The sequence below is a fragment of the Anolis carolinensis genome, chromosome 2 (assembly GCF_035594765.1).
Source record: "Anolis carolinensis isolate JA03-04 chromosome 2, rAnoCar3.1.pri, whole genome shotgun sequence".
Lineage (NCBI taxonomy): Eukaryota > Metazoa > Chordata > Lepidosauria > Squamata > Dactyloidae > Anolis > Anolis carolinensis.
The window spans coordinates 136,581,172-136,593,475 of NC_085842.1; the positions used below are offsets into that span (position 1 = coordinate 136,581,172).

Below are 12,304 nucleotides of genomic sequence, written 5' to 3' on the forward strand. Positions count from 1 at the left end.
ACATCACGGCTTAAAATGCTTAATAATAACAACATTAGCCTTTATCACAGCAACATGGCATTAACATGTTACTTCCAAGCTTTTCTCTTGCATTTGTCAGGCATGACATCTCTTCAACATTTCCCCATTAAGAAAAGGGGCTCCATTGACTACATAGAATCATAGAATCATAGAATAGTAGAGTTGGAAGAGACCTCATGGGCCATCTAGTCCAACCCCCTGCTAAGAAGCAGGAAATCGCATTCAAAGCACCCCCGACAGATGGCCATCCAGCCTCTGCTTAAAAGCCTCCAAAGAAGGAGCCTCCACCACGGCTTCCACTGTCGAACAGCTCTCACAGTGAGGAAGTTCTTCCTGATGTTCAGGTGGAATCTCCTTTCCTGTAGTTTGAAGCCATTGTTCCGTGTCCTAGTCTGCAGGGCAGCAGAAAATAAGCTTGCTCCCTCCTCCCTATGACTTCCCCTCACGTATTTGTACATGGCTATCATGTCTCCTCTCAGCCTTCTCTGCAGGCTAAACATGCCCAGCTCTTTAAACCTCTCCTCATAGGGCTTGTTCTCCAGACCCTTGATCATTTTAGTCGCCCTCCTCTGGACGCTTTCCAGCTTGTCAACATCTCCCTTCATCTGCGGTGCCCAAAATTGGACACAGTATTCCAGGTGTGGTCTGACTAAAGCAGAATAGAGGGGGAGCATGACTTCCCTGGATCTAGACGCTATTCCCCTATTGATGCAGGCCAAAATCCCATTGGCTTTTTTAGCTGCCGCATCACATTGTAGGCTCATGTTTAACTTGTTGTCCACGAGGACTCCAAGGTCTTTTTCGCACACACTGCTGTCAAGCCAGGCGTCCCCCATTCTGTATAGTTGATTTCCATTTTTTCTGCCGAAGTGAAGTATCTTGCATTTGTCCCTGTTGAACTTCATTTTGTTAGTTTCGGCCCATCTCTCTAGTCTGTCAAGATCGTTTTGAATTCTGCTCCTGTCTTCTGGAGTGTTAGCTATCCCTCCCATTTTGGTGTCGTCTGCAAACTGATCCTTCATTGAAAAGCCTTGCTAGTTCTATTCTGGTAAAGACGACTGAATGAAAGACATTAAGGATATGTTTCAGAATTTACTAGAAGTCACATATATTTCTCTCTCTAACATGGCCAATTATACCAAAGGCCATAATACAGTAAGAGGCACAACAGCTAGCATTTTCCAATGTGAAAGATATGTTATAGATATAAATTTGTTATTGATATAAATTTGGTTATCAGACTTCAAGGACAGGTGTGAGGGATCATTGGAAGCTTGTTTAGAGTGGTCAATCCATCTATGTCATTGTAAGGTGAACAGGTCTGAACAGGTCTAAACATTTGTCTACACTTGCTGGGGGTATTGTGTGTGTGAGAGAGAGGGGGGTTCTATTCCTGAAAGGAAGTCAGAGAAACACTCTTATACACTGTTCTCAGATAAGCAGCAACACTTGTTTCATCTGCCTGGCCTTCCACAAAATAGAGATCAGAGATTTTCCTGATCACCTAAAATGACACCTTTCTGTCTCTGATTCAACTTCTCATTTTTCCCTCCTTTGTAAACTTCCCCTTGAAAAATGAGCTCCATTTATCTGGGTACACTGGCCAATGTTCTCTGGTTTGTTCTGTCTTCTACCTCCCTCACACTGCACTGATGTGATAGTTTATACACAAGAAAGCTTTGTTCACCATCAAGGAAGCAGCCAAGAATTACATAAAACTAGCCCCACCACTGAGTAATTAAGACAAAAAGTGAACAATACACCATTTTCCTCTGTGGTTGAAAGGTGGCAGAGGCTAAAGAATGATGGATATTGTTTGCAAGGGCACTTATTTTGTAAGCTGTCAACTTCTGTTTTGTGCTGAAAACTAAAATTCAGCACAACCAAATATGAAGAATAACTTCATATGTTACCAAAATATAAACTTTGAGTACAGTATTAAAGTCTGCAGAAGGATCTACATAGTAAAATAACAGAATGGGAATAATGAGAGTGAAAAGAAATATAAAGCAACATTTTTCTTACATTTCTCCTTTTTTTACATTGTGGGTACATGTAAAGGAATTTCAACTGAATTATTTAATTTATTTTTCACATGTGTTGCAATACTAGCTCAACTACAATCATTCAAGCAATCATTCAAGACAGCTGGTTCCCATTGACCTGTATCAACTAGGCATGACAACCAGGAAAAGAAGTTTGCATGAATTAGAAAAAAGCTGTTTCATATTGTTGTTCTTTAAGGCGGTTTCTGTCTGCTATCTATGAAGATGGGAAATTAAACATTTTAGGTGGAAATCCTCATAGCTTTTATGGGCCTACTGGCAAGGCTCTTCACATATACTTACCATTTTGTTAGAAGTGAGAGAATTCTGACCTATAGACCCATGTTGTCTCACTTAGTGCGGAAGGATGGGTGTGTTGTTTTTGTGATGTGTGTTGGGGAAAGCATTTAATTTTGCTGTACAATGACAAAATTATTCTATTTTATTCTATTCTATTGACAGCCTCTGCAAACAGAGAAAGAAAACTACAAAGATAGGTCATCTGATGTTACTCCATGCAAGGAATGGAAAAATCAAAATGCTGTTCCTTTTGAGCTATAGCTCAGACTCAAGACGGAAATTCATCAGCAGGTATGTTGTAACAAATATCTCTAAGAAAAACAAAGTAAGTATTTTACTACCAATAGGTGGAAGTATTTATTAGTTCTTCTAAAAAGAATGTTTTGATTGAAAGCACAAAATCCTAAAAACAAAATTAAAAGAAAATGAGGGAATAAATATATATGGTTCTCTTTGACAGCTCTATAGATTACAGAATCTAATCTCGTTTCATTTACTGTTCCTTTCAGTGCCTCATTAAATTGTGTGATCTAAAGCCTCACTGTTGATGCAAGATTAACAAGCATTTTTAACATCACATGTTCTCCCTGTAATTAAGGCAAAATTAGAATGAGAAACAGAAGAGTACTTACACTTGTAAACACTTAAATGCTTACATCAAATCCACTGAACAGGAAATTCCATGTATCCAAGAACCTGGGTTTTTATCCTAAGTAATTCAAAGGCAATCCATGTAAAACCTACCTGGGAATTGTCTGAATGATGAAAACATCTTGGCCTCGAACTGATTCTTTTATTTCAACTCTTGTTTCTGTAGAGGAGGCACGGAAATTTCAATGGAATTTGTGTAATCTATTAACGTAACATGGCCTTATATGTTCTAATGTAACATTTCTCAAAGTGCGGGGTACAGACCAATGCTGACTCTCAATCCACCTTTTGGGGGTAGGTGGAGAGTCTAACCCAGTTCTAAATCAAAAGTGGTGGTCTCTGGACCACTCCGAAACCATGAGCTACTAGCTGCTATTCCCTGGAAAGTTTTTTTAAAAGAACAGCTGTACCCAATGGGCACAAATACAGTACTGGTCCCTGGCATATTGCAATAATAATCCTAACCATAATAATCATTATTGTTAGCTCCCATGTAGCTGTCCTCTAACGCAACCGAACCTAGCTGCTTGACCTACCCAACAGTTGTTTTACAGTTATTTAATTAGGCCAAAAGCAAGAGCAACTTGCCACACTTTTAGTTCACATGAACATTATGTAGGAAACGGTCACAGAATATGGATGTACCATGTCAAGTTGGAGAGAAAGAAGAGGCAAGAAATAAAACAAACAAGTGTCTTGTAGCACTGGAAAGGATAGCAAATTTGATTTGATATACATTTTGTGAACAGCCTCTTTCTTTAGCTGCTTTGGTCAATGAAACTTTATACCAAATGCAACTAGCTAGTCTTCAAGATTCTTGCACTAATCTGTTGCAGCAAACATACAAACATGGCTAACTACTCTGGATATGTCTGCACAAAAAACTGGATAACACACTGATAGTGGCTAGCTGAATATGAAGAAAAAGAAATATTTAAAGTGTATTTTGTAACCCATCTCATGGAAGCTTGGAAGAATGTATTGTTAAGGTTGTAGGCCTGGTGCAGTATTCCAAATTGATGTGCTTTCAAAGGAAGGATTTTTTTTAAAGTCTGTAAAGCATTTATAGACTTTTTGAACAAAAAGAAATCCAATAATGTAATAACCCGTGGTTGTGGTTATTAGTAACTCTAGTAAGTTGAAATTATTATTATTATTATTATTTATACCCTGCTTTATCTACCCAAAAGGGAGTCAAAGTGGCTTGACATAAAAGCATTAATGTACAATTTAAAATATACAAACATTAAAACAGAATTAAACACAAACAGCACTAAAAATTCACAGTTAAAATCCATTAAAACATATTCAAAGTTAAAAACCACAGCAGCTAGATCTGTAATGGAGGATGATTATCTTTTCATCAATTGGCTTAAATTTTTTATTGTAGTTAGTGTAGGGAGGAAGTCAGAGTTCTTTTATGTCTTAGTAATTAGTTAGATTGTGCTTACTATAACTGCTTAGTGTTTTGGTAATGTGTTATGATTTTTTTTTCCTGAATGTTATTTTTGTTGTGAATTAGTTTGTAGTAAAAGTAATTACTTTTATTACTATAATATGACTTGTTTTTGAGAAAGTTATTTTGACTTTCAATGATCACAGCATCACAAAATTATAATTGTCTTCTTTTATTGTAAACGTCTCTAAGAGCATTTGTGTGCCTTCAAGGTGTTTCTGACTTATGGTGACTTCATCATGGGCTTTTCTTGAAAAGATCTGTTCAGAGGGGATTTGCCTTTGCCTTCCTGTGAGGCTGAGAGAGTATAATTTGCCCACAGACATACAATGGGTTTCAATGGTTGAGCGGGAATTCAAACCATGGTCTCCTGAGTCATATTCCAATGCTCTCACAACTATTCACACTGTTGTCTATAGATATCACCTATAGCTATTGTCAAATTAAAAGAAAATTCAAGTAAAAGATCCTGCCTTACCTCCATTAGTTTCTTGATATACCACAGATTTTCCAAGTTCAGCACCAAGACGCCTTAAAGGAGAAAGAAATTGTCACTAGTAGCTTACTAGTAGGCATTGTACATTGCACATAATTACCTGGAATATACAGTCCAGTTCCATGCCTACTTTAATGGCTCATGGATTAAGAACATAAGAAGTAGGATCGGGCTAAAGGCCAACCTAATCACTGTCTGTTACTTTATCTTGTACAGAAGTAGGAAAATTTATAATTTTACTATGTTTATTCTGAAGAAGCATTTCCTTCTGTTGCTTATGACAAAAAACTATGAAAGGGTTGTTGTGAGGTTTCCGGGCTGTATGGTCATGTTCCAGAAGCATTCTCTCCTGACGTTTCACCCACATCTATGGCAGGCAGCCTCATATGTTGTGAGGTACCTCTGAGGATGCCTGCAATAGATGTGGGAGAAACATCAGGAGAGAATGCTTCTGGAACATGGCCATACAGCCTGGAAAACACACAACAACCCTGTGATTCCAGCCACGAAAGTCTTCTACAAAACTATAAAACATTTATTTATTCAAAATGCTTAAATCCCGACTAAAATGAAATAGCAAAAGCAGTTATCAAGACACAAACAAACATATATGCCAATTTAGCTTACAGAAAGCCCAAATGTCAAGTAGAATGGCTGTGTTACTTGCCTAACTGAAAATTTAACAGTGAAGGGTATCTCCTGGTACCAATAAACAATAAGTTGTATCAACTCATATCAGGTAGAAATGTATTTCTAACAAAAAAGCATATTCAGTAGAGTTTTACTTCCATTAAATTAAACCATCACACAGCTTTATCATTCAACAACAGTTTCCTGGTATGCTAACACAGAACAGGAAACAACATGAAATATCTGATCAAGAGCTATAGTTCACCAAAGATTATACAATATTAAAATTGTTAGTCTGTGTCATGCCACTGAACTCATTGCTTTTACTACAGCAACAGACCAATCCAGCCATCACTCTGGAAAGTGGAAGAATATGACAAAAGAACAAGAGCACTATTAGCTTGTCAGATCCTACTGAATGCTGCAGTTCTGTGGTGTAAAAGCACTTTTAGATGACAGCAATACATATATCAAAGCAAAATATCATCCACTGAAATGCTGAGTCCATTTACTTTTTTATGGGGCAGTCATTTGCTGCCACCACATTGTGTAACTACACAAACTGATGAACACACACGGTCAATTCACAGGGACATATAGCCAACTGGCTCAGTATACACCAATTTTATGCCAGTTGCACTGGCCACCAGTGGATTTCCAAACTTGATTCAAGGTGATAGTTGTGGATCTTTAAAAAATCTTTTAAAAGCTTGGACATAAGTTATTTAAAGAACTGTCTACACCTTTTTGGGGATCCACAATGGTTTGGGGATCAAAACTGAAAGCTCTCCATAAAGGCTTGACATTAGATTATATCCTCCAATATTTCAGACATAAAAACTGTACACATGTGGCCAAGCAACACTATATTATGGTCAAGATGGCAAAAGTTATGAATGATAAAGAATTCAAAAACTAGGAAAATGTGCAGCAGTTTAGTTTTGCTTGAGCTTACAGTACACTTTTTCTCTTCCCCTTCCCTGCTGAGTTAACTGAGTGCAAGTTACCTTTATATTATTACTTAGTATGTAGAAATGGAAGGAAGCTGAGGACATTGGAGAAAAGCTGAAGTATGGAAAGGGACTGGGACATGATTAAAGCATTTGGAGAATGGAATGATTCCTAACAAGTCAGGACAGTTGGATAAGAAATCAAACCTTATCAATGGTGGACACAGGTCAGAGGAATTTCCTCCCAAAATATGTGCGCATAGTGCAATATATTGATGTTTTTAATTAGGGTTTTAAAACTCATTTGATTTCTTTAGCTTCAAGTGAAGATTTTTATTATACATCTTGCTTTTGCTACTGGGTTATTCTAATTTCATTTAAAAATACTTTATATGTCAAGAATCTGTATGCTACCCCAGGAAGTCTGTAGTCTTGAAAACAAACTAAGAAATGCATTAAATAAAAGTGATAATATAAGTAAATTCTCTTTGAAATAGATTCTTAACAGGGTTCTTGAACCACTTCATAAGTACGGTAGTTCAATTCCGATCTCATCCTTACATTGCTGATGCCAGAATTACATTAAATTACATTAAATGAGACTCTATTAATTAAAAACACTAAGTAAATATTAATGCATTATTTATAAGACAAGAGTCACATGTAATAACTTCACAAGCTCCTTCAAGATACACCAAAACTTAGCAATGAAACACAATGAGTGAGAAGTCCTTCTTTTCAATATGGTTTGCTATTATTCAGTTTTGCGTTTCCTTCACAGATATGCCTGTTATATTATACTAAGGCATTATGATCAGAGATTTGTTGAAATACAATTTTTGTGCGATGAAACTGTTGTATTATATTTATTTTAATTTTATATCCAATGCCTGTATTCAAAGATCTCAGGGCAATTTACAATATAATCAATTCAAAACTATAAATAATTATTTTTAATTTTAAATTAGACAATTTAAATCTTCTATAATTTTACACTATTTGCTTACTCAAAATCAGTACAACTTGGATAGGATTTCCCAGTATTTTGAAAACTTGTGATCCAGGAACAAATTTATGAAACCTGACCTACTGCACACCAAGTTTACTTAGTAGTTTCTTCTCAGGGCAATGAGTTACACTTCATTGCAATATCTATTCTGAAATCAAGTATGTGTAAATAAGACTTTAACCCCCCCCCCCCCCCCAAAAAAAGAAAAAAAGAAAATACATCCTCCCTTCTCTTTATCACTATATACTATACTTACTCATAATTTTAGTAAAACATTACATCACAAAATCCTGAGACAACTTATCTACAGGTCTGTATATTTATGCCTATTAAAAATGGAACCATTTCTGAGTAGAGTGGTGAAAAGAGAAACATGCTCTCAACTGATAAATTAGAATATATGGTGTTTCTACCCAAAGATACTTCTGACACTGGGAGTTATGGGCCACAACTCATAGGTATAGAGTCATCTTCCCTAAAATATATAAATGTGTCTAAGAAAACACTAGAAAAGAGATCCTCTTTAATTTGCACCTCTTCTGCATCATCTTCAGGAAATCAGCTAATTGCAACAACATAAAATACTCAAAAATTCTACTTGATTGGACAGTTGTAACTAAGTGTAATTTAAGAGTTCTATACAAACAGAAACCCAGATACAGCAGTTCCTAGCATGTGCACCTCTATGAGAATACTTGGTATTTCTGCTTCATACCTTCCACACAAACACAGGAAGATCATGGGTGATGGGGACAGGGACACAAAATGAAGTCCTTATCCCATATATTCTTACAGTTCTGCAACATCTGGATAGGGTTATTGTGTGTTTTCTCAATAAACTATCATATGGACTGGGAAAGGGAGGATGCTGTAGTGAAAAGTTTATATTTGACCTGCAATTTTAAAACTGTTTGATCTCAAAACTGTTACCTAATCCTCATTAATGCCAATCTAAGGGAACACTATTGTGAGTGCTTTTATTATTTGGCCCTCTCTTTATGGAAAGATCTGTATTCAAGTTGCAGTAGCTGCCAACACATGTCTGCGAAGAAAACATGATCGAAAAATTGCCAAGTGCCTAGAACCCTTAAAATAACTTACATTGTGAGAGACGTTTTAAGAAATGCAAAATGGTTGTCCACTTAAATAGATCCTGATAATGACAAATACCCTTTCAGAATATACACAAATTCAGTGTACCTATCACAAAGACCTTTGTAGGTGATCATAGACCCAATAAGTAAAGACCCATGAAGACTTTTGAAATAATAGAACATGAGAGGTGTGAGAAGCTTAGGTTTGCAGAAATGACACATTCAACCTTTCTTATTGTGGATGTGTGCCTTCAAGTAATTTCAGACTTATGATAACTCTATCACAGGGGTTTCTTGTCAGAGTTTGTTCAAGGGGGGGGGGGGGGGGTCTCTTACCCTACACCAAGCCTAAAAGAATGATTTCCTGAAGATCACCCAATGATTTTCCATGACTGAGTTGGGATTTTGAACCTTGGTCTCCCAGTGTCCTAGTCCAAAACATAAACCACTACACAACACTGATTCTCCTACCATTCAACACTACAATGTATAAAAATATTTGTTTGTATTCAGTGCAATCTCTATCTGCCAAATGAATGGAAACTGCTTTCTGTTCACACCTCAATTACAGAGTGAAAACATGTGATACCCTGGGTTTCCACTGTATAGATCACAACTGCAATTCATAAATATAGAACGGTGTGCTACAACTTTTAAAAGTAATTAAATATTCTAAAAATAAATAAAAATTGCAGAGGAGATTTATGGTTTGAGAATTTATACTCGTGAAACAGGGGCAATTGCACATCTACGATATATAAAAAAGAATCAAATCTTCAGCTAGATTAATATGATACAATTCTGTCTGAAAATTGTTCTGCTTCATTCACTTGAGACAGTACAACTTATAATGGCATCACAAAGTGCTTTAGAAAATTGATACAACGATTGAATTGCAACAATTTCAACCTGTAATCTAGTTACGAACACTTAAATCAGGCTGATTTCCAGCATTAACAATGCTGTTTCTGCTTTGGTTAGGGCAGCTGGGGGAGTGAAGTTTGTTACAGTTCATAATTAATCTCTACATCACAATGGTTTACTGTATAAAACAACATGATGTAGCCAAACTTGTCCATGCAGCATCCCAAAAGTGTGAAAAATATAAACTTTTTAAGGCTTGTTTGGAACAGATTTTGCTATTATTCTCTTAGTGTATTCATTGGATCCTAAATTAAACTCAGTGTTATGACATTGTTTACAGATGAAGGCATATTTTATTTAATATTTGAATTACATATATTAGCAAGTTAAAACTTGTGCCCTACATTTCATTCCAAGAAGTTTGTTGCTTTGAAAGTTAACATTGAACAAGAATTAAAATAAGTTGTATGCAGAGTGGGCAAAGAGATCTTTTTCTCAATAGCCCATTGATATACAGGTTCTTCTTTTAGTTAGTATTATTTGTGCTTTATTCTTCAAATATGTATCTTGTCACATAATCAATGGACAGAGAAATGACATGGTCTGGTTACCAAGAAAAATGACTCTTGCAACCAAAACAAAACAAAAAAGAGGGGTGGGGGAAGACTAACTGTTGAGATGGTCCAAAAACATGTAGCTAGTTAGCACAAGGGCTCAGCTTGTCCCAGTTAGCTGGCTGGTTCTGATCCATAGCCTGTACTCAGGATAAGAGGCTGCCCTGGATGAAGCCTGATAATTTTCCAGAAGGAAAAAGCATCTTTTTCAGGGTATTGCTAGGGAGATAATATTTGCAATTTTACACCCAATCAGAAGCTTTCCAAGACTCATATAAGGAGATTGATAAATGCTGGTAGAGTGATTTAGTTGCTCTTTACAAACACTTCAGAACAACTTTACTTTGGAATAAAACATTTGCAGAACTGACAATGAGCAGACCATGCTTCTGGTCAGCAAAGATGCTGTCTATGTGTTTTGAGGACTGCACTGGGTGACACCAATATGACTACCTATACAGTAGAGTCTCACTTATCCAAGCTAAACGGGCCGGCAGAAGCTTGGATAAGCGAATATCTTGGATAATAAGGAGGGATTAAGGAAAAGCCTATTAAAGATCAAATTAGGTTATGATTTTACAAATTAAGCACCAAAACATCATGTTATACAACAAATTTGACAGAAAAAGTAGTTCAATACACAGTAATGTTATGTTGTAATTACTGTATTTACGAATTTAGCATCAAAATAGCACGATATATTGAAAACATTGACTACAAAAATGGCTTGGATAATCCAGAAACTTGGATAAGCGAGGCTTGGATAAGTGAGACTCTACTGTAATTACTGTCAAGTGCAAAGGAGTTACTGGGATCCCCTTTTCCTTCCAAACTTTCTTTCTCACACTTCCCTTTCCTTTCTTTTTGGTGGGAACTGATGCCAGTGTCTGCTAAGGAGACATGAAGGCTGAGGGGAGATGTTGTGGCAGGTGATGGGAGACTTGGTTGAGGGCAAACTTGAAAAATTGACAGGAGCATCCTATCTAGTTTCCCCATTTGAAATGGATGGTAGCAGTGTCTGGATGAGATACAAGGATGTAGGTGGTTTTGGGGTTAACAGTGTAAGCTACTGCACTGGTTGACACAAACCATAATGATACTACTATTTATACCTCATACTTCAGCCAAAAAGGATGCTCATGACAGCTTATAAACCATTCCTTTGACAGTTCCATACCCTCAGGCTTATAAACGATAATTTATTATTTATAGAGACAATGGTACCCTGCCTTTTGGTCCAAATTATATCACGTTTTAGTTCTTAAAGTACGCTTAGAAAATACTATCTGATCCTGCCAACATGTTCATTTAAAATATGTTTAAAAGTTTCAAATCTTCAACCTCTGTTTCCTCTTTTCACACTCTGAAAATATTAGTTCCTAACATATTTTATAGCAGAGACTGCCCCCACCCCCCCCAAAAGCTCTGGTAGCTTAGCTTTATTTCAATTTACTCATTAATTTTAATGCTGTTATTTAATATTCTTACTGTGTCGTATATCCAGTTTCCAGTTATGTCATTAATGGCAATGAAACTGCCACATTACAAACATAATAAAGTTATTGGAGAGAGTTCCTAATAGGCTGGATTGCTGTTGTTGAGTTACATCAAGTCTATTCTGATTTATGGAAACCCTAAGGCAGGATTTTCTGGGTCTGAGAGTGTATGACTCATCCAAGTCATCAACTTGTTTCATGGGTTAATGGTGAATGAAGATGCTCAAAAGTTGACTGTTTATTAGAAAGACTCATGCGGCCTTCAGGGGCTCTTAAAAGAAATGGAGAAATAAAAAACTTCTTTCATTTCTGTCTATTCTGATACATCCACAAATTCAAAGATTGCTTTTACACATATTGTTTACTTTGTCAAATGCATTTGTAATTCCTATCCTAATCCAAAACCAGATGCAGATAGAACCTCAGCACTTATTTTGTCCAAGATTTCAAAAGCACATGGAAAGCAGAGCTGAAGTTTATCCCCATAGGCCTCCAAAGTCTCAGAAACACTCCAATATAGTAATACTTTCTAAATACCTCCAGAACTTCAGACACATCCAAACAGGCCTTTTTTATTTCCTACAGTCTCCTCCCACCAACATGAAATTTCATCAAGAAGCCAGATAACAGCATTTCCCATTTGTAACTCTCTTGTGTTCTCCCAAAATTTTTCCACAT

General features: G+C 36.5%; 1 protein-coding gene across 3 annotated transcripts in view; it reads right to left on the reverse strand.

Annotated features, from left to right (window-relative positions):
* The window catches only part of prpsap1 (phosphoribosyl pyrophosphate synthetase associated protein 1), a 35,023-nt gene that overhangs the window by 20,059 nt on the left and 2,660 nt on the right, over nt 1–12,304 (reverse strand). For all 3 annotated transcript variants that reach the window (XM_008104374.3, XM_003217190.4, XM_008104373.3), the window contains 2 exons: nt 4,952–5,004; nt 3,111–3,177 (listed from right to left, as the gene is read on the reverse strand). In XM_008104374.3, the coding sequence (XP_008102581.2) occupies nt 3,111–3,177; nt 4,952–5,004 (120 nt within the window). The remainder of the gene's footprint in view (nt 1–3,110; nt 3,178–4,951; nt 5,005–12,304) is intronic.